At 40.7% G+C, this 26,239-nt stretch overlaps 5 protein-coding genes across 8 annotated transcripts; all 5 read right to left on the bottom strand.

Annotated features, from left to right (window-relative positions):
* Positions 1-222: 222 nt before the first annotated feature.
* LOC148212568 (uncharacterized) lies at positions 223-3,937 on the bottom strand. Its single transcript, XM_088121453.1, has 4 exons — positions 1,991-3,937; positions 1,729-1,917; positions 1,124-1,662; positions 223-1,044 (listed from the first exon to the last, which is right to left on the bottom strand). The coding sequence occupies exons 1-4, from the start codon at positions 2,655-2,657 to the stop codon at positions 271-273; spliced, it is 2,169 nt and encodes a 722-aa protein (XP_087977579.1). The 5' UTR covers positions 2,658-3,937; the 3' UTR covers positions 223-270.
* Positions 3,938-4,622: 685 nt separating this feature from the next.
* Positions 4,623-7,252, bottom strand: MLS (malate synthase). The gene is made up of 4 exons (XM_022281846.2): positions 6,869-7,252; positions 6,425-6,750; positions 5,636-5,966; positions 4,623-5,517 (listed from the first exon to the last, which is right to left on the bottom strand). The coding sequence occupies exons 1-4, from the start codon at positions 7,250-7,252 to the stop codon at positions 4,861-4,863; spliced, it is 1,698 nt and encodes a 565-aa protein (XP_022137538.1). The 3' UTR covers positions 4,623-4,860.
* On the bottom strand, positions 7,167-13,141 carry LOC111008964 (4-coumarate--CoA ligase-like 9). The gene is made up of 8 exons (XM_088121722.1): positions 11,988-13,141; positions 11,235-11,424; positions 10,616-10,761; positions 10,418-10,485; positions 10,197-10,299; positions 9,279-10,076; positions 8,232-9,202; positions 7,167-8,121 (listed from the first exon to the last, which is right to left on the bottom strand). Exons 1-6 carry the CDS (start codon positions 13,035-13,037, stop codon positions 9,951-9,953), a joined length of 1,683 nt encoding a protein of 560 aa, XP_087977848.1. The 5' UTR covers positions 13,038-13,141; the 3' UTR covers positions 7,167-8,121; positions 8,232-9,202; positions 9,279-9,950.
* Positions 13,142-14,406: 1,265 nt separating this feature from the next.
* On the bottom strand, positions 14,407-21,029 carry LOC111008806 (4-coumarate--CoA ligase-like 9). Of its 4 annotated transcripts, none has more exons than XM_088121720.1 (10): positions 20,892-21,029; positions 20,643-20,825; positions 20,472-20,556; positions 17,267-18,377; positions 16,492-16,681; positions 15,878-16,023; positions 15,700-15,767; positions 15,483-15,585; positions 14,712-15,357; positions 14,407-14,629 (listed from the first exon to the last, which is right to left on the bottom strand). In XM_088121720.1, coding segments are annotated over exons 3-9 (1,746 nt in total). In that variant the 5' UTR covers positions 20,474-20,556; positions 20,643-20,825; positions 20,892-21,029; the 3' UTR covers positions 14,407-14,629; positions 14,712-15,231. The 4 variants fall into 4 exon arrangements, with proteins under 4 accessions (XP_087977846.1, XP_087977845.1, XP_087977844.1 ...); XM_088121719.1 differs by having other exon boundaries at positions 20,643-20,833; positions 20,886-21,025; XM_088121718.1 differs by having other exon boundaries at positions 20,886-21,025.
* A 7-nt stretch (positions 21,030-21,036) lies between these two features.
* On the bottom strand, positions 21,037-24,828 carry LOC111008965 (AMP-dependent synthetase and ligase family protein). The gene is made up of 6 exons (XM_022281849.2): positions 23,693-24,828; positions 22,601-22,790; positions 21,933-22,078; positions 21,773-21,840; positions 21,554-21,656; positions 21,037-21,433 (listed from the first exon to the last, which is right to left on the bottom strand). The coding sequence occupies exons 1-6, from the start codon at positions 24,722-24,724 to the stop codon at positions 21,308-21,310; spliced, it is 1,665 nt and encodes a 554-aa protein (XP_022137541.1). The 5' UTR covers positions 24,725-24,828; the 3' UTR covers positions 21,037-21,307.
* Positions 24,829-26,239: the final 1,411 nt, after the last annotated feature.

Genomic DNA, 26,239 nt, shown 5'->3' with positions numbered 1-26,239 from the left:
AGGAATAGCTACGGGCTTAGGATTTTAGCCTTTTTACCTTTTTAAGTTAAGGATGAAATGTTAAAAATCCAGAGTTGGTGCAATGTATTGAACATCAAGAGATTCAAACTCAAACTTTCCAATTATGTTAATTAAAGGCGCGACCTCAAAAGTAAGAGGTGCGAGGTGACATTAGCTGCAGTGCAAAGGAAGGGCGAAGAAAAGAGGTTGCTAACAACAAAGTAGAAGCAAATGGGAGTCTCTTTATTGAATGAAGAGCAGAGCCAAGGCTTATAGACCTTGCAGCTCTGCCCTGACACTTACAAACAAAAAAGAAAAGGGAGGGAGAACAGCAAAAGGCCTCGTGAAGGGTGGTCGCCTAAGAGCCTGCTGGGGGAGCGCCCTCCTGAGTGGAGCCGACCTGGTTCTCTTCGGGATCGGAGTAGTCAGAGTCCAGATCCCTGACATACTGATCCACCAACGCTTGGGGGCCAAGGGTGCCGCCAGGCCCAGACGCCCACTTCTCGGCATACCTTTTTTCAGACCGCTGAGATCGATCTGAAGGTCGGGCATGTCGGAAGCAATGCCCTTCATGAGGAACTTGAAGCCCGCGTCAGAAAAGTCTTTGGCAAATCCATCGAAGTCAGGATGTTGCCTAAACGATTCCTCCAGCAGGACTCCATTGCTGAGGCGCTCCTTCGCCGTCTCCAGCTCGGCAGTCGCATGCTCCAACTCCTTATCCTTCGCTTCAAGCGCCTGGAGCATGTCGTCCTTCTCCTTCAGGAGCTGGAACTTCTCCCTCTCCAAGCCCCTGGTGATAGCGTGGGCAGCTCGGAGTTGGGCCTTGCGCCTGTCCTCCTCCTTCTTCAGCAGCTCGGCCTGAGACTCCACCTCGGCCTTCAAAGTCTCCACCTCAGAGTGAGCCTTCAGCAGCTCATCCTTCATGGTGGAGGAAGCAGCCTCCAAGGCAGCGGAGAACTCCTCTTTCTCCCTCGCTGCCAGAACTTCCCTCCCATCCAGCTCGGCCTTTACAGCCAGAGCCGATTGAATGGAAGCAACGAACGCCTGAGAAATGGTACAAGGAAAAAGTTAGATCGAACTACCTGTTGGGCGAAATCAAGCAAAAATGGGGCATTAGTCTTACCTCGGCGGCATAGTCGATGGTCCTCTGCAGAACGGACCCAGGGGCGCTCACAAATTTGGACGCCCTCCTTAGGCAGCGGTCCAAACTTGCAGCGGAGATGCGGGACACCTGGTCCCTCACCCCAGAACTTGACGGCTCAATTCTGAACCGCGCCGTCACGTCGGACGTCCCGCCCATCCTGGCCGCAGGATCGTCCACCCGATCTGCGAAACTTGCAGGCAAGACCCTGCAAGCTCCGACCTCCGAGGGGGAGATCGCCTTCTTTTTCTTCCTTCTTCGCTTCAGAGGGGCTTCCTCCCTCACCTCCTCGCCCAAAGGCGGGGCGTCGGTCTGGGTGTCCACCACCTCGGTGTGATCCCTGGGGCGCTTCTCCCTCGAGGGACCCCCAGAAGACTCCAGCTCGATCACCGGGGCTGGATCTTCCGAGGCAGGCCCTGCCACGGTAGGGGTGGCAGGTTTCGAACTCTGGGCGGCCTCAAGAGCATGGGCTCGGCCCTTAGACTTGCGCTTCACGCCGCTTGCAAAACCGCAAACCATGGCTGCGAAATAAAAACAAGGGTCAACACAAGGTTAGAGGAAAAAGGGGGAAGGCAAGCTCGGCATACCAAGTTCAGAGTTCGGCCTTGAGGATTCAATGGGACGAACTGCAGGGTTGTAATCTAGCAGCCCGGACTCAAGCAGCAGTTCGTCAGTCACCAGGGTTCCGACCTTCCTACCCCTCGGAAAGCGCTCCTTGTAGTATTTCAGCGTATCGAAGGAGGCCTGCGTAAGCTCGGGGACTGGTCGGATTGAAACTGCACGAAGACAGAATCCGAGTTAGACCTGAATGACAGAAGAAAATTACGAAAAGTAAGAACTACTCCGTACCTAGGTTCCCAAACCTAGTGGGGACGTCAAAGAAGGAACGACCTGACTCGTCCTTTGCGAGCCATTCCCCGGAAGCGAAGAACCACTTCCTCACCCATCCCTTGATGGAAGTCGGCCCCTTAACTATACCGCCTGCGCCTTTCCTTGCGCACATATAGAACCGACCAGGCTTCTTAGCTATCCTTTTCGCCTCGAAGCACGCGAGGAGCTGATCTACGTCCAACAGCTCGGTCTCCTCACTATCCCGAGCTCGTAGCCAAAAGAGGATGGCCAAAGCGAAAATGACACCCCACCCATTGGGGGCCACCTGAGCCGGAGCCAACCCAGTCCGGAAGAGAAATTCTTGGACAAAAGGGTGAAGGGGAAGTCTGAGGCCGTACTCAAACATTTTGAAGTAGAGAGTGACACATCCCTCTGGAGGATTGTCAGCTCTCTCCCCCTCCTCCGGAATCCTGAGAAGGATGTTCTCAGGGATAGCGAACCCCCTACGAAGGGATCCGAGGTAGTGCTCAGGTATCCTAGAAGGGTATTTCAAACCCTGACCTGAAGTGGAGGCGTCACTATCCTCCCCGTCATCGGAGATTCTAAAGTTTTCTATCTCCTCGAGCTCGGACTCTAACCTACGAGCTAAATCGGATCCTAGGTTGCTGCTAATAGAGGACGACATGGCAATTACGTTCGAAAGAGAGAGGGAAGAGACCGACCTACCAAGGGTTCGAGCTGCCTTCAGATCGAACTCCAAGAATTCAAGGAACGTAAGGTATGATCTGAAGGATTGGGGGCATTTATAGCCCGCCGGAAGAATTTCCCCACCGTACACGTGTAATCAACGAGCGGCAAGGATCCTCTCTGGGATCCGAAGCGTCGGAATATTTGAATATTCCGACGATAAATCTTCCGCGACGGTTGTATTTTCCCACGAATAGGAAGTCGCCACGTGTCCAAAGCAAGTCAAATGAACTTCTCTGCCAGGTCGAGATCGGACCAGACCGAGAGGGGGCCAATGTTTGGGGAGGGGAATACCCTGGACACGTGGAGGACCCCCATTGATGCTCCAAGATGGCTCATGAGTCATGCCCAGCTCGGATAGCCGAGATGGCCGCCACCAACGCCGACAATGCTAAGTATGAGGGCCGAGGTGAACCTGGCCCAGGTCCGACCTACCGGGGAGCTTGGTAGGGGCCGATGTGAGCGGCTGTCTACGGCGTGATTATCGGGCGTAACCGTCGGTCCCAGGATTACCGGGTGTAACCGACGGTCCCGAGATTACTGAACGTAACCGTCGCGAGATTAGCGGGACTACCACCCATAAGTAGAGGACTTCACTACACGATCAGGTACGATGATTTCTGGCTCCGAACTAAACTTGGAATCCGACCTATACTGACTTGATCGTCGGAGTGCTCACCTTTTTGTGCAGGTCCGCCCAAGTGTTCCGGTCGGTCCGGAGGCCGAGTTCGAGCTACAATCAGGTGCACATCTCTGCATAAACAGTCTCTTTTCTCAAAGTGAGCCAACCCTAATCTAAATATAGTTACCTTCTAATCTTAAACCCTAAATTTAGCCAAACCTTATCAGTAAGCTTTTTCTAATTAATTTAACTAACCCTTACTACTAAGCTTCTTCCGATTAATTTAAGGGTCGCTTGCGGATATAGCAAAAAATTAATTCTTAATAGCGAATATATATTTTTGTTTTTCTTAATCGTAAATATAGCAAAGGAAAAGGTCCAATCCAAATAAAAAAAATAGAAAAGTTGATGATACCCTTCTTCGATTGATATACACCTAGTATCAAATATAATGGTTAAATTTCATATTATGTATATTAGTTATATTAGTGATATATCGACGATATACATCACTGATATATTTGGTATGACTTATTCTATATATATATAATACATACATATACATATTTCATATTAGGTATATCAGTTATGTCAGTAATATATTTTAAATTCGCTATATCAGTTATACCTAATAACAAATATATCAATTATATATTAATGTAAAATGAAGTATATTCACTGATATACTTGATCAATCAATAATAAGAAGCCTACAATATTACTTAAACCAAAATTTTCAACGCAAAGAAAATTTATCAATAATATACCAAATATTGAAATATATCATTAATATATTTAGTGCGACTGATATAGTTCATATTATGTATATCAGTTATATAAATGATATACCTAAAACGAAGTATATCAATGATATATATTTAATATATAAATAAGAAAACTACCATATTACTTGAACCAAAATCTTTGACCGTAAAAAGATTTATCACTTATATACATAATATGAAGTATATTAATAACGACAACAAAATTCAAATAAGAAAGAAAACAAAAATCTAATTTTAAAAATTTTGCCATATTTGTAAAACTAAAAAATTAATTGCTACATTTTGACAAATATTTTGGCTATCCATTAAAAATAACCTTAATTTAACAATATTTTTGGGATACTCTTATCCTTCTAAATCATGTCAGTTTTCATCTCTGTGTGAATCTTGTTGTAAAGAACTCTTATCTTTGTACACTCAATTGCTTGCTAGCTTAAAAGACTTGGATTATTATCTTGTGTGAGAGAGAGAGATTAGCAAGCCAGAGGACTTCCCATGCATCAAATAAGCAAACAGCAAACTATAGGATTATAGAAAGTCGAAATTTGCTTACAATTGCTTAAATATCTTCAAAAAACCACACAACCTGAAAAGAAATAGACAAAAGAACAAAGTCTTACAGTACAAATACGGTATTCTCACCCGATCGACGAGAAGAGAAAGGAAGCAAAATAACTCGTTTATTGGTTATATGGATGACGTCGAAAGAAGGTGGTTTGTTGAAGTTGTGGCTTTCAGAGCCTGGACAATTCCCTGGGATGATGAAGCACAATGCGGTTGTAGGCATCTAAGGTCAGAAAATCATCTAAACTTGGAGCTGTGCATTGCCTTGTGAACATTTTGCCAGCCTCTTTGAACATTCCCCTTCTGAATTTCTCTTTCCCAACTTCTCTTTCAATCCTATCCATCTCTTCTTCCACAACTCTTCCAAACAGTTCCTTGTTCACTCTCACACCAAGGCCATCTCCATCCAACTCCACTCCATACTTCAGCCATTGCCAGTTTTGAACTCTGCTGATCTCTGCTGTGGCTGCATCTTCCATAAGGTTGTAGAGAGGCACAGAGCCAGTCCCAGTCAGCCATGCTGCCAAGTACTGAATCCCGACTCGGGTGTTCAAGCGGAGCCCTTCCATTGTGCGGACACCCCTTGGTCGTTGTAAGAGGTCTTCTTCAGTCAGGTTTGCAGCATCTTCTCGTCTCGCAGATCGAATCTGGTTGGGGGCATTCCCCATGTTGTTGGTGAACACTTCCATGCAAGCTGGGATCAGTCCTGGGTGTGCTGCCCATGTTCCATCATGTCCTGCCTTTACTTCTCTCAATTTGTCCTTCCTTACTAGCTCCAGCGCTGCCTCATTTGCCTTTGGATCATCTCTGATTGGAATTTGAGCAGCCTGTAAAATGCTACTGTCAATACTCTAGATGTGAAGTACCGGTTTTTAAGAGCTAGAAAGGTGGTAGCATGCTAATTTATCTTTCGAATTGGATGTGAGATTGTGCATTTATACATACCATGCCTCCCATGGCGTGCACACCACGCCTGTGACAAGTCCTGATAAGGAGATCAGAATAACTCCTCATGAAGTGTTGAGTCATGCCAACTAGAATCCTGTCGGGTAAGAGGCGATCTGGGTGAGCCTGAAAGGTCTTGACATAGCTGAATATGTAATCCCATCTACCGCAGTTTAATCCCACAGAGTGATCCCTCAGCTCATAGAGTATTTCATCCATTTGAAACACTGCTGGAAGTGTTTCAATTAGCACAGTGGCCCTGATACTGCCCCTCTCTATCCCCGCAATATTCTCTGCCCTCTCAAATACACTGTTCCATATTTTAGCTTCCCTGCAGAATCGCAGATGACATGTCACATAGCTTGTAATGATGTTATAATGTGATCACCGGAATCTATTATGACCGAAGATAAAAAGCCCTCAATGTGACTTGTAAAGAGATTTTTTTTGTTTGGAAGTTTCTGATGATAACAAAGGGATCGGGCCAATAATATTTTTCAATAAGCACATCAAGATTTTATTTCGTTTCAAATTCTGTAGCCTCAATTCTAAAACTCTCCTCTTTTGTACTTGCTCTCAATCTCCTCTAACCATGGGTTTTCATTCTCTACATATTGCTATCTATCTAACCTGCTTTCCTAATGAATTATCAATCTCTACCAGATCTTTACGCATCACCTAAGAGAGATTCTCATTGCAAACACCAAACAGAATTCAATTTCTCAAACGACATGCCCAATTGATTATAAAAGAAGATTTGGATGGTTAAAATGATAGTTCTACTTTTACCTGGAGTGCTCCATTTTGGGGAGATAGAAGAAAGGGCCAGAGCCTTGACCTTGAGAGCGCCGGAAATTGGCATGGTTGTGGTAAAAGTAGAGCCCAAAGTCCACAAGACAACCAGTGGCAGGCTCGCCGTCGATGAATATGTGAGCCTCAGGCAAGTGCCAACCTCGAGGGCGGACGAAGAGCTTGGCCGTCTGATCATTCAGCTTATAAACCCTGTTCCTGGCTTTATCATGGAAGCTTATAGTCCCATCTACTGCATCCTTCAGATTAATTTGCCCCCTCATCAGATTCTCCCAGTTCGGTGACAGTGCATCTTCAAAGTCCGCCTGTTTTGATGTTTTCCAACAGTTGATTGATTTAATATGTTTTTGTCAGATCATCAAATTACATTCTCCCAAGGAACGAAAACAAATTCTTGAGTAGAGAAAGGAAGAGAGAACGGACCATGAAAACTTTGGCTCCAGAATTGAGTGCGTTGATGATCATCTTCCGCTCCACAGGTCCGGTGATCTCCACCCTCCGGTCAGCAACTGCCGGCGGGACTGATGCACATGTCCACTCCGATTCCCTTATATATTTGGTCGCCGGATCAAACCCAGGCAACGCCCCTTCATTATATCTCCTCTTGGCTTCTCTGCGGCATTCCATCGAATACCTGATATGGTTTCTGAAAGTCCTCTGCAAATCAGCCACAAATAGCAGGGCTTCCTTGTTAAGGATCTTGGCAAATTCTTCATCGTAACGCCCCCGAATATCTACTCCCTCTGGAACGTCATAGCCTCTGCTAGTCTTCCTCGTTGGTTCAGAATACATTCCAAGCGATCCCATCTTCTTCTTCTTCTTCTTATTCAAGTGAAAACTATGCGGTGCACCTTTGTAGAGCTATGGTGTTGGTATAAATATGCAGCACAATTGGGAATCTCTTTTGGGTAAGATAGGAACGTAGAAGATTATCGTCATGGAGGTACATAGCGTAATCCACTGTGAGACAATCCCGTATTACGCAAGAAGGATAACAGCCCAATCAATCACCTATCGGTTTCCGTGCCAACTTTGGGAACTGCAATAGACTAGATGAAGATGAAGATGATGATGTGGTGGTTTGCAACCATCTCCACGTGGGGTCATCTCAAATTTTGGCGGTGAATTTGAATTAATATCAGCTGAAGTAAACAGAAAAAAGTTTTAAGAGTGGCTCCCAATTTGAACATATTCTGAGAGAGTCAACGCCGCCATGGCCCATGGGAGATTCAGGGAACAGAATTGGAAGCTACCAATCGCCACCACAGAGCAGCGGAATCCGAAGAGTCTGAGGAAGTTGGATGTATTATATACACAAAACTAATATCGGAAAATCTTCAGCTCAAAGAGTCGGTTCATTTTCGTGAAGGAAGTTCATGCAGAATTCAGACACTTCTTCAAATCATAGAACAACAATCATGTAGAAACATTAGGCGGGCTTCTAAATGAAGATAATACGCATGCCAAAATGTCAAGGAACCCAGCCCTTATGTTGTCTTTTGGCAGTGCGGTAGGTTGTAAAGCTGCCCACTTTCTGAGGTCCCGAACTATAAGCCCTGTTCATGGCATTATTTCTTACAACTTATTGGAACCGTGAGAGAGAGCATGTTTGACAAGCTCCCCTGAAGGCGATTTAGGGATATAGCGTTGCGCCGGATTTTCTCGTATGGAGTAACCTGCAAGATGAATATGGTCCGATTTGAATGAAGAAGACTTGGAAAATAGCAGACAAGCCATGACCGCACAATACCCATTTCAAGTTTCCTTGAGAGATGGAGAAACATGCCTGTTTTGCAATGAAATCAATGACTCAAGCCTCTGTGATATTGCTTCTAGGCTTTCTAACCACAAAAGCCATACAAATTTCTCCTGCTTCATGATCGGGATAGCTGCTCAACAGAAGTAAAAATATCATCAGGGAAATTTGCTTGCAAAAAATACTCCAACCAACAACTTTTACTTTTTAACTCATAAAAACACCGAAACAGCGGTAAAGGATTCTAGTCCAAATAATAACAAATTCATGAGATTGATTTTGATATCTATGAGTTATTGAAATAATGCAAGGGCCAAACTTAACAGTGCTAGAGAGGGGCCCACTTGATTAGTTTGTTTGTATATAGCATTTGCAGCAGGGGAATTAAGTATATATGCTAGTGAGTGACGTCGGACGAGGCATTTTTTTGTCTTGTTTAGTAGTTTGGTTTCATATAAGGTCCTGTCATCCCAATTGCCATATTCCCTTACTCATTGACAGTGTCAGTTCAAAGAGGATTCAAGTTATCTCTTTGTTCAGATTGCATCCTCCTATAAGGAAATTAGTTTTCTTGTTCATAATAGACCGTGTTTTGATTAAACTCTTTGCATGAATGACTCCAAACCTCGAGCCTCTTTCCATGAACAACTAGTTCCAGATTATCTTGGAATGTTTACTTCTAAAATTTCGATAACTTGCTCCAATTTGAAACGGGTCATTTGGCTCTAAACTCGAACATGAATCAACTTTTTCTCGAATGCTAACTCCTTTCAATTAATTTCCCATGAAATTTAGTAGCCTTCTATATAAACCTTTGGACGTAAAATATCTCAGGTTTGGGTGAAGTTGATTCAGCAAGGGGGTAGTGCGCTCCTCACGGTGAGAGTGGCTTGAAGAGGGAGATCGGAATCGAGACTTACATTTACAGAAGAAATTCACCATCAGAGAGAGATGGAAACCACCGCCAGCAAGGAGCTCTTAGAATGAATTCCGACGCTGTTCTGCAAGAGGAAGAAAACCATGGGTGAAATTCAGAAGGAAATTAATGGATTTGTAAGGCGTTATCAAACACTGTACCCGTGAAATAAGCGAGCCATAATTTAACTGGAGTCGAATGGGTCATGCAAGAGATTGATGCTGTTCTCCAGAGTTGTAGATGAAGATGGTGATTTGGTGGGTTGGCGGCCGTTTCCGCGTTACATCATCTCAAAGCTTTGGCGGTGAACAGAGTTGAAGACTGGATCCTAACTTGAACATGTTCTGAGCAGAGACAACGCCGCCATGGAAGATTCAGGGACCAGAACTGGAAGCTCCAATCACCACCCACGAAACCCACCGGAAGTGAGAGGCTCAAAGCAGCAGAATCCAAAGAGTCTGAGGAAGTGGTTTAAGCGCTATGACCACTCCTCCTGCATCAGCTGGTTGAATATGTGCAAATTAATTATAAGAAAATTTTCAGATCAAAGACTTCTGATTTATTCTCGTGAAGGATGTTTATTCAGAATCAGACATAGTTCTTCAAATAAAGACAACAATCATTCAGCTTCAGCTACATAAGACATTTCCAACATCAAAAGGCCAGGTAGAAAGTTTAGCCTTGTGTTATCTTTTTGCAGTGCGGCAGGCTGCAAATGAAAATGCTTCTGAAATGGTCGAGATAGAACGAGGGCTCGGAAGTACAATTGTAAAGCTGCCCAGTTTCTGATGTGCCAAAGCCAAGCTGTATAAATTTTCATGGCCCTTTCTTTCTTACAACTTATGAGAACCATGAGAGAGGGCATGTTTGACAAGCTCCCTCCTAAGAATCTTCCCTGAAGGTGATTTTGGGACTGCGTTGATAAAAGACGCTCGCCGAATTTTTTTGTATGGTGCAACCTGCAAGATGAAAATAGACCAGTTTGAATATCAGAAGACTTGGAGAATAGCAGAGGATCCATGACCAGCATCCAATGTGCATGTCCATTTCAAGTTTCCTTGAGGGCTGGAGAAACATGCCTGTTTTGCAACGAAATCAATGACTTGGGCCTCAGTGATATTGCTTCCAGGCTTTCTAACCACATAAGCCATAGGAATCTCTCCAGCTTCTTCATCAGGATAGCTGCTCAACAGGAGTAAAAATATCATCAGGAAGATTTGCTTGCAATGAATGTAAAAAACTCAGCATTGAAAAGTTTTCAACAGTCTACTATACAGAAGAGAGGAGAAGAGATCCATACGGTATCACAGCAGCGTCAACGATCTCGGGGTTGGATTGGAGCAAATGTTCCAGTTCAGCAGGAGGGACCTGGAATTTGTTTCAAAGAAAGGATTTCAATTACTAAAGAGGTACTAAGAGAACAATGACAGTTGACATTTGTAATCGTAGCTTGTCGAAGACTCGAGACTTCTTAAATGGCTCAGCTTAAAGAAGTCACCTGATAAGCCTTGTACTTGATCAATTCTTTTAATCTGTCAACAATGTAGAGGAATCCATCAGAATCAAAATAGCAAAGATCACCAGTCCTTAGCCATCCCTCCGGATGCAAGGTTTCAGCAGTTGCCTTGTCATCTCCAACATAACCTGCAACAAACACCATTTTGATGATCGGTTCATCAGACAAGAACCAATTCTAATGGCTTTTTAAGCCAGGCAGCCTAATCTCAAACAAAGCCTTTTCATCATGATCTCATATACTGAAAAAGGGGGCCCAGCGTAGCATGTTCTTTCATAAACTGCCTCCCTACCACAAGGCATATAAGGGGAGGGACCTTACTTAAATCCAAGATATATAATGGTTACTAATCTAGCATACATATATAGGAAGCAAGTTATACTGTTTAACATATATTATTAAACGATCCATTTGGGTCCACAAAAGTTCTTAACATGGAAGTTAAATCGCCAAAGTTCAAATATATGCAATGTCATCTTATCCTTGATTTCATAACAGTTTTTAGGCTTCGTGAATCAGATCAAAACTTGAGTCCCGACATATAGAGTGTTTACAAGAATTAAATATGATGGACTAGAGACAAACTCAGATTATTGCTAACCTTTCATGATTCCTGGTCCTCGCAGCCAAAGCTCTCCTTTGTGGCCAGGAGATAAGGCCTCTCCAGATGCAGGATCCACTATCTTGGCTTCCATACTTTCACATAGGCGACCTACTGAACTTGTGTTACTGGATTCCTCAGACCCCAAAGTCCTTGATGCGCCTGCTGTACTCTCTGTCAAGCCATATCCCTAGTCAAGAGAACAAAACCATTCATCATTCTTTGTTTTTCTTATTATCATTTGAAATGTATGAACCCCTTTTTCCATTCTCATTCTTGTACTTTCAGATATTTGGGCATCTATAGGATCTATTTCAGTATTTGTTGATAAATTTTTGGACGTTCACCTAAAGTTACTTATTTTCTAAATTACATATCAGACTTACAATATTGATACACCTAGCATTATACAGACTTATATTGAAAACGATATAAAGAAGAATGGTAAAAACCACCCATAAACTATAACCCAACCATTCCATACGTCTTGTCAGTATAATTGTAACCTCTCCTATAATTTGGAGGTGATTTGTACAATTTTTTTCAAGATGCAAACAAGGGCTATGTTAAAAATTAGCGCAAAATTTAAGGGCATCGTTGATAAGAACATATAAGTAAGAAAGTTTAGGTTCATTTTTTTAATAATAAAAAAGAAAGAATAGATTCGAAATTGATCATGGATAGGATGGAGTATTCGTCGAATACACATGATTGGAGGAAGGAACGAGGTCTATAAAAGTGTTTCTTGCTAACCTGTGTAATTTCTACGTTGGGGAACTTCTCATGGAATTTCTCGATGATTTCTCTCCCAAGAGGAGCGCCGCCGCATCCCAAAATTCGAAGAGAACTGAGGTCGTACTTCACCTTCAGCTCAGACTTGGCCAACGCCACCACGAGCGGCGGAGCAACCGATATGTACGTGACCATATACTTCTCCACAGCTCTTAACATCCCCCCGAAGTCGAATTTCTGCATCAGAACCACAGTATCGCCTCGTGAAATTGCTCGAATCAACATGATGAATCCGAAAACATGGAACAGAGGTAACAGACACAAGAAGACAGGATGTCGCTCCTTCTCTTTTGAGCTGACCATCAACTGGAAACCATGAGCCACAGCGTTTGCCGCAACCAAATTCCGGTGAGTCAGTAATACGCCTTTCACTTGCCCTGTAGTGCCAGACGAGTACAGAATCGCCGCCGAATCGGATTGATTGGTTTTGACCTGGGCGACGCCATCATCAACTCCACCCGATCGCTTGCTTTCGATAATCATAGAGAAGAACTCCGGCGAATCTATCAGAATCTTGGCAAGCTCCCTCGGGAGCTTGGGCGCCGTCGAGGACGTAGCGAAGGCAATGACCGGTTTACTGAGTCGAACCTGGTGAGCAATCTCGGAGTGAGAACCAGTAGGGTTAGCTGGAGAGATAGTGACACCGAGAGACAAGAGAGCGAACAACAACACAGGGACCTGCAGAGAAGTAGGTGCAAGAATGAAAGCCACTTGACCATTGGAGAGGGAGGTGAGAGCTTGAAGATTAGAGGCGAGGTTTCGGATTTGGCGGATGAAAAGAGAGTATGAGACACGGACGCCGGAGTTGGAGTCGACGAGAACGGAGGTGTTTGCGGGAGGAGGGGATGATTGGAGGAGAGTGAGGGCGTGTTCGATAACGGAAAGAGGCTGAGGAATGGGTGGAAGTGAGAGTGGTGGTCGGAGGCTGTGGAAAATCTTGGTTTGAGGGCAGAAACCGCTTCGGGGATCAACAGAATGGGCGGCGGTGAAGTTTGGATTCCGATCAGCCATGGAAGAAGGTAATGCGCCGCCAATCAAACAGTCTTTTACTATGGACTCTGTTCAATTCACCAAAAGAGTCATTATTAACGGAACATTGAATTAACAATGAAATTACAGAATCGTCCCAAAGTTTCTACATCAAGCATTTATAATGCTATATTCTTATTAGGGAAAGTACTATGTGAGATGTCTGACAACTCAAAGAGAAACGTAGTAAAAATAGAGAAGGTTAAAAAGAATAATGAATTGTCAAACATCCTTTAAGTATTTAATGTAAAAATATGTGGAGGTGAGTTGGAGATATATCTCCATTACCGTTAACTATGTTCGTTTTTACATAAAAATAGATTCTTACCTAAATATTTTCCATCTTAAAAGATGAAAATAAAAGAAAAAGAAGGAAAATAAAGAAAGAAAAAACTCCTCATTTTCACAATTGGAAAAAGCACTCCCAAGTCCCACCAAAAATTTTGTCTCAATAATAATAGTCACGAATGAGCGTACAATGGGAGCTTACATGCTCACAAGGTATTTGTTTGAGAAAATGAGTAAGTCGACTCATAGATAATCACCACCTTTCAGGAGTGATCAAACCTTCATACGTCAAGAAGTTCGAGCTATAGATGTCTTCATTCGTTCTGATGAGGTGTGGACCTCACCTCGACAATAAGATCAAATAAAGTTATACACCTTAACTCAATCCAATCACTAAATCAGCCTCTGATGAGGTGGGCTCGAATATTAAAAAAGTCATCATTATCATATTCCTATAAGTAAGACGATTATTTCTCTTTCAAGATATACAGATCTACTATAGCTTAATCACATACCATAATGTGTTGGAGACTATTCATTTCCAACCCTATTCATAGAGTACCTCTCAACCCATCATCCTCATGGGTGAATCCACGTCGGAGCCAAGGGGCATGTGCCCCCTTGAAGTAATAGAAGTATAATACAATTTGCATATTTAATCACAAATTAGAGTCCGGTCTATTGGCTATTTGCAATTCTATTAATATATATCATCTGCGTGATTCTAAGTTTAATTCTTGCCAATATACAGTTGACAAATAAGATTCTAATTCTTTTTAGACTTTTACTTTTAGTTCTTTACATCTATTGTTTAAGTCAAGTCATTGATTTTATCTATTGCAATAGAATAGCTATTGTAGATAATATTATGACGATGCAATCACGTTAATGTGTATTGTACTGCTGAATGAAAATCATAGATCTGTCACTGATCATCCCAACCTTACATCTACGGGATTGATTTTTGGTATCAATGGGTTATTTCGGTCCCGTGGTAGTTAGACAATATAATACTTCATTCACCAAGAATGATGCAAGGTCTAAAAATTATATAAGAGTCATATGTAAACGAAAAATAAATAAATATTAGAATTTTCTAATATATAGACGAAACTTAAAATGAAGATCAAATAATATGGAAACACAATAACAGAGGTGTCTTCTTTATTTGGGGTTGTTTTTTTGGCTGAATTGGTCGGAATCAAGACCAACATTTACAGAAGAAATTCACCTTGAAAGATGGAAGCCACCGCCGGCAGGAGCTCCAAAATTGAATTTTTCCGGCGCTGCAACATAAAGAAAACCAAGGGTTTTAGAAGGAAAATCTGAATTCATGGACTGTAAATAAGAAGTTATCAAACACTGTACCTGAGAAATTAGGCTGAAACATGTCTCTTTTTGGAGAATTTTAATATGTGTGAAGATGGGCCATGCAGGAGATCGTGGATGCTGTTCTCCAGAGTTGTTGATGAAGATGATGATATGATGGTGGGTTGGCCGCCATTTCCACAGAGCTTTGGCTGTGAATTTGAATCAATATTAGCTAAAGTAAACAGAATAAGATCAAGAGGGCTCCCAAATTGAGCGTGTTCTGTTCTGATATAGTTCTTTATATATACACAAACGAATATCAGAAAAAGTTCAGATCAAATACTTTTTTTCTAGAATCAGACAGTTCATTAAATTAAAACAATAATCAATCATTCAGCTTGCAGCTGCACAAGACATTTCCAACACGACAATGCAAGGAAGAAATTTTGGCCTTGTGCTATCGTTTTGCAGTGCGGCAGGCTGCAAATGAATGGGGGCTTGGAAATACGATTGTAAAGCTGCCCAGTTTCTGAGGTGCCAAAGCCAAACTGTATACGTTTTCATGGCCCTTTCTTTCTTACAATTTATTAGAACCTTGAGAGAGGGCATGTTTGACAAGCTCCCTCCTAAGAATCTTCCCTGAAGGCGATTTCGGGATTGCGTTGATAAAAGACACTCGTCGAATTTTCTTGTACGGTGCAACCTGCAAGATGAAAATTGTCCAGTTCAAATGTAATAAGACCTTGGAAATTTCAGAGGAGCCATGATCAGCAGTGCTCTAATGTGCAATGCCCATTTTAACTTTCGTTAAGTGATGGAGAAACATGCCTGTTTTGCAATGAAATCAATGACTTGGGCCTCAGTGATATTGCTTCCAGGCTTTCTAACCACATAAGCCATAGGAATCTCTCCAGCTTCTTCATCAGGATAGCTGCTCGACAGGAGTAAAAAATATCATCAGGAAGATTTGCTTGCAGTGAATGTAAAAAACTCAGCATTGACAAGTTTTCAACAGTCAACTATACAGAAAAGAAGAGATTCATACGGTATCACAGCAGCGTCAATGATCTCGGGGTTGGATTGGAGCAAATGTTCCAGTTCAGCAGGAGGGACCTGGAATTTGGTTCAAAGAAAGGATTTCAATCACTAAAGAGGTACTAAGAGAACAATGGCTGTAGATAAACGTAGCTTGTCGAAGACACGAGACTTCTTAAATGGCTCACCTGATAAGCTTTGTACTTGATCAATTCTTTTAATCTGTCAACAATGTAGAGGTATCCATCAGAATCAAAACAGCAAAGATCACCAGTCTTTAGCCATCCCTCCGGATGCAAGGTTTCAGCAGCTGCCTTGTCATCTCCAACATAACCTACATCAAACACCATTTGATGATCTGTTCATCAGACAAGAACCAATTCTAGTGGCTTTTTTTAGCCAGGCAGCCTAATGTCAAACAAAGCCCTTCATCATAATCACGTAAACTGAAAAAGGGGGCCAGGCGTAGCATGTTCTTTCTTAAACTGCCTCCCTACCGCAACAAGACAGCTAAGGGGAGGGGCTACTTAAATTCAAGATAATGGTTATTAATGTAGCATTCGTATATGGTAATCACCAATTCAATAGCAAGCGATAATATGATATTGTTGAACATATATTAAATGATTCATTTGGGTCCACAGAAGTTAAATGGGACCCCAAAGTTCAACTATATGCAATGTCATCTCCTCCTATATTTCATAATAACAATTCAGTTGTTAGGCTTCGTGAATCAGATTAAAACTCGAGTACCCGAATTAAATATGATGGAAGAGAAAAACATGAACAGATTATTGCTAACCTTTCATGATTCCTGGCCCTCGCAGCCAAAGCTCTCCTCTGTGACCAGGAGGTAAAGCCTCTCCAGACGCAGGATCCACTATCTTGGCTTCCATACTTTCAGATAAGCGACCTACTGAACTTGTATTATTGGATTCCTCAGGCCCCAGAGTCCTCGATGCCCCTGCTGTACTCTCTGTCAGGCCATATCCCTAGTCAAGAAAACAAAGCATTTATCATTCTCTCTTCTTCTTTTTATCATTTTAGATGTTTGAACCCTTTTTTCCATTCTCAATCTTGTACTTTCAGAAATTGAGCTTCTACAGAATCTATTTTAGTATTTGATTATAAATTTTTGGACGTTCATTTAAAGTTACTTATTTAGTCTTCAAATGTAGACCTAACACTGTACAGACTTCAACTAGAAACACCATAAAGAAAAATGGTATAAACCACCCATAAATAATAACCAGCTATAACTCCATAAATGATTGGATATAATTGCCAACAGTTGGATCCCTTATAATTTGCGGATGGTTTGCGCATTTTTTTATAGGTTGGATTGAACATTTGACTTTTTTCTGTAATTGCCCAAATATCGAAAGCTTTTGCCAAAATTTAAGGGCGGTGGTAAGAACACATAAGTAGGAAAGTTTAGGTTCAAATTTTTTTTTATAATAAAAAAAGAAAAAGTAGATTAGAATTTGGCCATTGATAGGATGGAATGTTCATCAGATACGCACATGATCGGAGGAAGAAACGAGGTCTATCACGGAGGAAAAGTGTTTCTTGCTAACCTGTACAATTTCCACGTTGGGGAACTTCTCATGGAATTTGTCGATGATTTCTTTCGCAAGGGGTGCGCCGCCGCATCCCAAAATTTGAAGAGAACTGAGGTCGTACTTCGCCGCCAGCTCCGACTTAGCCAACGCCACCACCAGCGGCGGAGAAACCGGGATGTACATGACCTTATACTTCTCCACTGCTCTTAACATCTCCTCGAAATGGAATCTGTGCATCAGAACCAAGGTTTCGCCTCGTGCAATCGCTCGAATCAACATGACGAAGCCGTAAACATGGAACAGAGGTAACAGACACAGAGAGGCGGGATGTGGCTCCATCTCTCCTTGGTCGACCATAGGGTGGAGACCACGAGGCGCAGAGTTCACCACAATGAGGTTCCGGTGAGTTAGTATGACGCCTTTCACTCGTCCGGTAGTGCCCGACGAGTAGAGAATCGTCGCCGAGTCAGATTGATTGACTTCGACATCGGCGACGCCGCCATCGTCTCTTCCATCAGATCGATTGCTTCCGGTCATCAAAGAGAGAAACTCAGGGGAATCGATCAGGACGGTGCCGAGTTGAAGCCGCGGGAGCTTGGACGCCGTTGAGGACGTAGCGAAAGCAAGGACCGGTTTACTGAGTTGAACCTGATGAGCAATCTCCGAATCGGAAGCAGTTGGATTAGCCGGAGAGACAATAACGCCGAGAGACAACAGAGCGAAATACAACACAGGGACCTGCAGAGAAGTAGGTGAAAGAACAAAAGCCACTTGACCATTGGAGAGGGAGGTAAGAGCTCTGAGATTAGAGGCCAGGTTTTGGATTTGACGGAGGAAAAGAGCGTAGGGGACATGGACGCCGGAGCTGGAGTCGACGAGAGCGGAGGCGTTTGCGGGCGGAGGGGATGATTGGAGGAGAGAGAGAGCGTGTTCTGTAATGGAGAGAGGCTGAGAAGTTGGTGGAAGTGAGAGTGGTGGTCGGAGGCTGTGGAAAATCTTGGTTTGAGAACAGAAACCGCTCCGGGGATCAACAAAATGGGCGGCGTTGAAGTTTGGATTTCGGTCCGCCATGGAAGTGGAGCTTGGCCGAGCAAACCAGATACCGACGCAGGGCAGCCTATTTTTCCTTTTAGAATGTTGTAGAGTACACGTCAGCTGCATGCAGCTTATTCATAAAAAAATGTAACACGTTGCAGATTATATAATTTTTTTATGATTTTTTTTTTTTTTGAAAAAAGAGTTGTTAAATTTTGAACAGTGCACTAACCCATCTACATTCAAATATTGTTAATTTTTTATTGCACTGAATAAATAATGCATGTTATAAAATATCAAAATATTAATATAGTAATAATATGTTTTATATACCAACATAAATTTAACTCCGAACTCCATAATTGACATCTATCTCTGGCCGAGTTCGAATTCTCCCCTCCTAAATGTACTAAAAAAATAATATATATATATATATATATTCGATATATTATAAAAATATTAAAAATATGTTTTAATCTATAATGTTGGTTTAAAAAGTTTCAATTTAATCTCTTATGTTTCAATATTTTCAATTAAATCAATAAATGTTGGAAAAGTTTAAAATTAGTTAATGATAAATTTTTAGTAAATTGGTAAAAAAAAATATTAGAAGAGTTAGAAACTTCCCTCCTTTTAAGTGACATTTTTTTCTTATTTAAGTTTTTACTAATTCATTTAGTATTGTGCTATATAAGTTTATTATATCGATTTTAATATTTACAAACAAGGACTAAATTGTATATTAAAACATAGATGACTAAATTAAAACTTTATTATTATTTTTTTTTTGTCAATTTAAACATATCTCAACTAATTAAAACATAAGATTTAATTCTCACCTAACTGTGGTTGAAATCAACATAATAATAATAAAAATAAAACTTATAAAAAAAACAGTGACTAAATTGAAAAAAAAAAACTGAAACATATAATTAGCCTAAAAAAATAATACGGTGAGATAAATCTTAAATTGACAACCACCACCCACCCCCCCCCCCCCCCCCCCCCAAAAAAAACCATAAATTCTCTCCTCCTCTCCCTTTGTATTATTCTCTTACTTACAAAAATAAGTGTTACTGTAAAAGCTGCTTTTTATTTTAAAAAAACAGTTTTAATCAAAATACTTGTGTTACTTTACCCGTTCTCAAAAGTAATAACAAATTTAATCGTTACATCTAAAAATAATTCTTCGTGAAATTCCCATCAAATGATTTGGATCAATAACTAGATAATTAACTTTAAAGTGATTAATCAAAATTAATTTTTAATTGTTCCAAAAACGATTTTTATTTGTTCCAATTTCAAACACTCTAGATTCTTTTTCGAAAAGAAAAAAAAAAACGCTTTTGGCCGCAAATCAATTAATCATCCAAACACACTATAATAAAGTAAAGTAAAAAACTTATAAAACCATTTTCAAACTTCCTACATCAGTTTATTACTGCTATCAAACTTCCAAGTTGAACATCATCTTTTTCTTACAATTATTTAAATAAAAAATAAAATAAAACCTCCACCCAACAATTTCGAAATTTTTAACTCATATAAACACCGACCCAGTAGTAAAGAATTATAGCAAATAATTTAGTAATTTAACATAATTATAAAAAAATTAAAAAGGAAGTCTTCATATGTTTCCATCACTCCATTATCAAAACAATTTTCCAAATTCAGAACCCCAAAAAAGAATCAGAATTCAACTCAGATCTTCGTTCAGATTGTATCCTTCTATTAGTAATGCCTCCAAATCTTGAGTCCCATCTTCAGAGTCAATGTTACTTCTAAAATTTCCATAATTTCTTTCAAATGAAACAGGTCATTTGGATCTAAACTCAAACAAAATTCAATTTCGAAAGCCTTCTAAATGAGCCTGTGTTTCAGCTAACTCCCAATCCAACTTCTGGGTATCCATTTCTTGAATCTGTCAATTCTTGGATTCTAGAAAACCGCAAATTATATTCTAAATCTAACTGTGATAAGCATTTGAAGAATACCCAATCTAAGAACTACCGGAAGAAATACATGATTTTCAATCGTTCGAGACATCTCTATTTTGGGTTGTTATTTGGCTGACTTGGATGTCCATAAACGACTATATTTTAAGGGGGAATCTTTCCAGATATGGGGACGGCCATGGCACTACTGTGAAAGTGGCTTGAAGAGGGCGATTGGATTCGAGACTTACATTTACTGAAGAAATTTACATCGAACGATGGAAACCACCGCCGGCAAGGAGCCATTGAATTGAATTCCGCCGCTGCTCTCTCTCTCTGCAAGAGGAAGAAATCCATGGGTGGAAATGGAATTCAGAAGGAAATGTTGAATTGATGGAATGTAAGGCATTATCGAACATTACCCGTGAAATAAGCTGAAGCATCTCTCTTTGGAGAAAGCGAGACGATGGAGAATTTTTAATCTGTTGAAGAGAGAGCCCTGATTCAGCTGCAGTCGAATGGATTTTCATGCAGGGGATTGATGCCGTTCCCCGGAGTTGGTGGGTTGGCAGCCATTAACACGAGGTGCCATCTCAAAGCTTTATCTGTGAATCTGAATCAATATTAGCTAAAGTAAACAGAATAAGATCGAGTGGGGTCCCAACCTGAACAATGAACATGATCTGAGCCGTATGGGGGAACAGCAGAATCCAATCCAAAGATTCAGAGGAAGCTGTTTAAGCGCCATGGCCACTCCTGCAACAGCTGGTACTATATGTACAAACGAATATCAGAAAATTTTCGGATCAAAGAATATTGACTAATTTTCACGAAGGATGTTTATTCAGGATCGGACACAGTTCTTTAAATTAAGACAATAATCATTCAGCTCGCAGCTACATAAGACATTTCCAACATGAAAATTAAAGGTAGAAACTTCGGCTTTATTCTACATTTTGCTGTGCAGGAGGCTGCAAATGAAAATGCTTCTGAAGTAGCCGGGAAATAATGAGGTGGAACTACAATTTTTAAGCTGCCACAGTTTCCGAGGTGCCAAATTATATACATTTTAATGACCCTTTCTTTCTTACAGCTTGTTAGAACCCTGAGAGAGAGCATGACTGACGAGCTCCCTCCTGAGAATCTTCCCTGCAGGTGATTTCGGGATTGCGTTGATAAAAGATACTCGCCGAATTTTCTTGTACGGTGCAACCTGCAAGATGAAATTGGTCGAGTTTGAATCTAAGAAGACAGAAAATAGCAGAGGAGCCATGACCAGCACTCCAATGTGCAATGTCCATTTCAAGTTTCCTTGAGGGATGGAGAGACATGCCTGTTTTGCAATGAAATCAATGACTTGGTCCTCACTGATATTGCTACCAGGCTTTCTAACCACATAAGCCATAGGAATCTCTCCTGCTTCTTCATCAGGATAGCTGCTCAACAGAAGTAAAAATATCATCAGGAAGATTTTCTTGCAATGATTGTAAGAAACTTGGAATTTACAAGTTCTCATAAATCCACTAAACAGCATAGAACAATAGGTGCATACGGTATCACAGCGGCATCAATGATCTCAGGATTGGATTGAAGCAAGAGTTCCAATTCAGCAGGTGGAACCTGGAATTTGTTCCAAACAAAAGGGATTTCCAATTACTAAAGAGGTACTAAGGGAACAATAGTACAATACTGTTGACGAGTAAAGATGTCACCTGATAAGCCTTGTACTTGATCAATTCTTTTAATCTATCAACAATGTAGAGGAATCCGTCAGAATCAAAATAGCAAAGATCACCAGTCTTTAGCCATCCCTCCGGATGCAAGGTTTCAGCAGTTGCCTTGTCATCTTCAACATAACCTGCATCAAACACCATCTGATGATCTGTTTATCAGACAAGAACCAGTCCAATGGTTTTTTCTTTTTATTTTAAGCCAGGCAGCCTATCCTCAGACAAATACCTCTCATCCTAATCTCATCTGCTGAAAAGAGGCCCGGCGTAGCGTGTTCTTTTTTAAACTGCCTCCCATCACAACAATGAAGATAGTGGAGGGCCTTACTTAAGAGTTGAGTCCAAGATAGTGGCTATTAATCTACAATACACATGCCTCCTTCGCCACTTCATTAGCAGCTCGGCATCGTCCAACTCGAGCAATTAAGAAGCGAATGATGCTATTGAAGCTATGTTAAGTGACTCATTTGGGTCCATAGAAGTTCAACATCGAATTAAAATGGGAATCCCAAGGTCAAATGGATGCAATGTCATTTTCTCCCATATCAACTCACATGTTAGCAGATCAAAACCCGAGTCACGGCATATTGTGTGTTTTCAAGTAGTAAATATGATGGAGTAGAAGAAACCATGAACAGAACATCTCTAACCTTTCATGATTCCAGGACCTCGCAGCCAAAGCTCTCCTCTGTGGCCAGGAGGTAAGGCCTCTCCAGATGCAGGATCCACTATCTTGGCTTCCATACTTTCAGATAGGCGACCTACTGAACTTGTATTACTGCATTCCTCAGGCCCCAAAGTCCTTGCTGCCGCTGCTGTACTCTCTGTCAGGCCATATCCCTAGTCCAGAAAACAAACCAACATCAGTCTTTGTTCTTCTTGTTATCATTTTAGATGTTTCAATAAGGTTTAAATCCTTTTTTTATTCTTATTCTTAAACTTCCGGACATTCTTTCTTAACAAAACATCTGAGCTCCTGCAGAATCTATCTGAGTGTTTGTTTATAAATTTTTGGAAATTAACCTAAATCAGAAGTTACCTTATTCTTTAGATTTCATATCAGAACTAATCCATATAACTTTAAAATATAAATTATAAACACACCTAACATTGTATAGTTTTTTATTAAATACACTATAAGGATTTAAGAGAATATTGCAAAAACCACCACTAAATGATAAAGATGTTCATGTGCCCCAAGAGGCGGCCCAGTTGGCAAGGGCTTGAGATTACTTGATCATACTAGCTCAGAGGTCTCAAATTCGAACTTTCTAGTGAGCTTGATACCAAAAACTCTTGATGTCTCCCGAGTTCAGACCTTGGGCGAGCACAGGTGCCCCTAGGTATAGAGGACGAAAGCTCTGACTCCCCGTTATTAAAAAATATATATACATATTACAGACACACACACATAGACCCTCAAACTTTCCATTCAAGCTGGATTTAATTGCTAACAAACACCAGGCATAGGTCGTTATGGTTTAATTGTACCAGCCTAAGTAATTTCGTAGTTCTTTGATGATGAATTATAACAATAGGGTTTAATTAGAGGGCTTCATAACTATGGGTGTAATTTCTTAAATTGATAAGATCCTGTGAGTGGGAAAGGTCCAAAATATCTAATAAATGATAAAGCATAGATTCGAATCTGGCCATAGACACAGGAATATTCATCATTGATTGAAGAAAGAAATGAGGTTCATATGAATCATCGAGGAAAAGTATTTATAATTCTGGCTAACCTGTATAATTTCTACGTTGGGGAACTTCTCTTGGAATTTCTCGACGACTTCTTTCCCAAGGGGAGCGCCGCCGCATCCCAAAAATTGAAGAGAACTGAGGTCGTACTTCGCCACCTGCTCCGACTTGGCCAACGCCAGCACCAGCGGCGGAGAAACCGGAATATACGTGACCATATACTTCTCCACTGCTCTTAACATCCCCTCGAAGTCGAATCTCTGCATCAGAACCAATGTATCGCCTCGAGAAATCCCTCGAATCATCATGTAGAACCCGAAAACATGGAACAGTGGTAACAGAAACAGAGAAACCGTACGTGGCTCTATCTCTCCTTGCTCGACCAACGACGCAAGAGTAGAGTTGGCCGCAATGAGGTTCCGATGAGACAGAAAGACGCCCTTCACTCGCCCTGTAGTGCCTGACGAGTAGAGAATCGCCGCCGAGTCGGTTTGGTTGATTTTAACGTCGGCGACACCATCCGAGCGATTGCTTTCAGTCATCATGGAGAGAAACTCAGGCGAATCTATCAGGATTTTCCCAAGCTTCCTTGGGAGCTTGGCCGCCGTTGAGGACGTAGCGAATGCAATGACCGGTTTACTGAGTTGAACCTGGTGAGCAATCTCCGACTCGGAACCAGTTGGATTAGCCGGAGAGATAGTGACGCCGATGGATAACAGAGCGAAATACAACACAGGAACTTGCAGAGAAGTCGGTGCAAGAATAAAAGCCACTTGACCACTGGACAGTGATGTGAGAGCTTTGAGATTAGCGGAGAGATTTCGGATTTCACGGAGGAGAAGAGCGTAGGAGACATGGACGCCGGAGTCGAAGTCGACGAGAGCGGTAGTGTTCGCCGGAGGAGGGGAAGATTGTACGAGAGAAAGGGCATGGTCAGTAATGGAGAGAGGCTGAGGTATCGGCGGGAGCGAGAGCGGTGGTCGGAGACTGTGAAAAATCTTGGTCTGAGGACAGAAACCGCTCCGAGGATCCACAAAATGGGCGGCGGAGTTGAGGTTGGGATTCCGATCCGCCATGGAAATGGAGCTCGGAAGAAAGTAGTACGTGGCTCAACGTAGTCCTTGCAAAATAAATGGGCGGGACGAAGACGATTTGCAAATACACAAAATATTGGGTTTGATTATTTATTGCAATTACACAAAGCTTTCACTGTTCTTCCTCTCTGCTTGATGGCTCCTGTCATATCATGTCATAAAGTTTTACACCTTTAATGGAAACATACTTTTTAAAAGTAGTTTTTGGTGTCTTTCTAGTTTCTACTTCTCATTATGATTTCTAGATATTTGGAGCTCCAATAATTTTATATTTTAATTTTAACCCTGCTGTAAATAATGATTGGAATACATTATTTTCAAAAAAAAAAATTAATAATGATTGGAAGACATGAAAACTTGCGTCGTGTTTTTTATAATTTGCATTATTTACTTGTTCGGACGTAATTCGACTAGACAAAATATTTTTTAGTAATTTGATAATTAAAATGTTAATAATCATCAGTTGAATTTTGGAATTCTCGCATGGTTGTTGTAATGTTGTATGCTTAAAAAGATAGCTAACAATAGATTGGTTAAATAAGAGAGCATATTTTAATAAATTGAGTTATCTTCAGATTAGTTATTTTAAAAATATTATTCATTTTACTGTGAACTAACAAAATAAAAAAACTACTTTTTTTTTGTAAAAAAAAAGCTTATTTCACTTTTGTTTGATTTATTAAAAAGTACTTTGTAATCCACTTTTATTTTTAATTAAAAATATACATAATTAAACAACATTGTTTTTTTAGTTTGAAAAAATATTTAAATTTTACTTTTCTAAAAGTCGAAAACTGAAAATAGCAATTAATAGGTAGACAATTTTTAATTTTAAAACCAAAATAGTTATGAATATATAACATTTTGAGGTGAGAAACCAATTTTAAAGTTTAATCAAAATCAAACCACTACAATTTAAGGATGGTAATCATTTTATAATAGTTCAATGTTTTTTATAGTACAGTGTAGAAGTTGAAATTTGAACTCACATTGTTTTGATTAATTGAATTATGTTAGTTATAAGTATCTTGTCTAAATTGGACTGAAAGTATTTTGTTATTACTTTTTTTTTATAGATTGAAAATTATTTTTTTTTTAAGTACAACATGTGATGGAGATTAAACTCACAACTTTTTAGTTTTAGATATCACAATTACCACAAGTAATATTTATGACATGAAGCTACCATCATTTTTGTATATATATATTTGTTTTTGGAATACGAAGATACAAAAATTAGCCCTATTTAACATGTGAACGACATAGAATGGTATGATAAGTAATGGTTCATAAATTATTGTTAAACAAAATAACAATAAAAAAAAAAGAGTAGCCACATTGAATTCATCAACGACCTACGATACGAGTATAAGATCGCCTTTCAATACAACTTTGGTCATGTCTAATATATAAGGCTAAATTGTTAATTGTGTCTAATAGGTACTTTAATTTTAAAAATTGTTTAACTAGAGTCTAATTTTTCATGTTTCATTTGTG

The sequence above is a fragment of the Momordica charantia genome (assembly GCF_013281855.1).
Source record: "Momordica charantia cultivar OHB3-1 chromosome 3 unlocalized genomic scaffold, Mcharantia_2.0 BLBB01000003.1, whole genome shotgun sequence".
In the NCBI taxonomy this organism is placed as follows: domain Eukaryota; kingdom Viridiplantae; phylum Streptophyta; class Magnoliopsida; order Cucurbitales; family Cucurbitaceae; genus Momordica; species Momordica charantia.
Note: the sequence above shows the minus strand (reverse complement) of the source record. Positions and strands in the feature narration are given on the sequence as shown.

Excerpts from the sequence above, each read along its gene's own strand:
- LOC111008806 (XM_088121720.1), bottom strand. Across the intron at positions 16,024-16,491 it reads AGGGCCAGGAATCATGAAAG|GTTATGTTGGAGATGACAAG; the intron begins GTTAGCAATAAT and ends TGTTTGATGTAG. Across the intron at positions 15,586-15,699 it reads ATTGACGCTGCTGTGATACC|CTATCCTGATGAAGAAGCTG; the intron begins GTATGAATCTCT and ends CCTGTCGAGCAG.
- LOC111008965 (XM_022281849.2), bottom strand. The coding sequence starts at position 24,724 with ATGGCGGATCGGAATCCCAACCTCAACTCCGCCGCCCATTTTGTGGAT. Across the intron at positions 21,657-21,772 it reads ATTGATGCCGCTGTGATACC|CTATCCTGATGAAGAAGCAG; the intron begins GTATGCACCTAT and ends TCTGTTGAGCAG. Across the intron at positions 21,434-21,553 it reads TTGATTTCATTGCAAAACAG|GTTGCACCGTACAAGAAAAT; the intron begins GCATGTCTCTCC and ends TTCATCTTGCAG.
- LOC111008964 (XM_088121722.1), bottom strand. The coding sequence starts at position 13,037 with ATGGCTGATCGGAATCCAAACTTCACCGCCGCCCATTCTGTTGATCCC. Across the intron at positions 10,762-11,234 it reads AGGACCAGGAATCATGAAAG|GTTATGTTGGAGATGACAAG; the intron begins GTTAGCAATAAT and ends TGTTTGTTGCAG. Across the intron at positions 10,077-10,196 it reads TTGATTTCGTTGCAAAACAG|GTTGCACCATACAAAAAAAT; the intron begins GCATGTTTCTCC and ends TTCATCTTGCAG.
- LOC148212568 (XM_088121453.1), bottom strand. The coding sequence starts at position 2,657 with ATGTCGTCCTCTATTAGCAGCAACCTAGGATCCGATTTAGCTCGTAGG. Across the intron at positions 1,663-1,728 it reads AAGGCCGAACTCTGAACTTG|CCATGGTTTGCGGTTTTGCA; the intron begins GTATGCCGAGCT and ends TTTATTTCGCAG. Across the intron at positions 1,045-1,123 it reads CCATCGACTATGCCGCCGAG|GCGTTCGTTGCTTCCATTCA; the intron begins GTAAGACTAATG and ends ACCATTTCTCAG.
- MLS (XM_022281846.2), bottom strand. The coding sequence starts at position 7,252 with ATGGGATCGCTTGGAATGTATTCTGAACCAACGAGGAAGACTAGCAGA. Across the intron at positions 6,751-6,868 it reads CTGGAGCCAAAGTTTTCATG|GCGGACTTTGAAGATGCACT; the intron begins GTCCGTTCTCTC and ends ACATCAAAACAG. Across the intron at positions 5,967-6,424 it reads CCCAAAATGGAGCACTCCAG|GGAAGCTAAAATATGGAACA; the intron begins GTAAAAGTAGAA and ends GCGATTCTGCAG.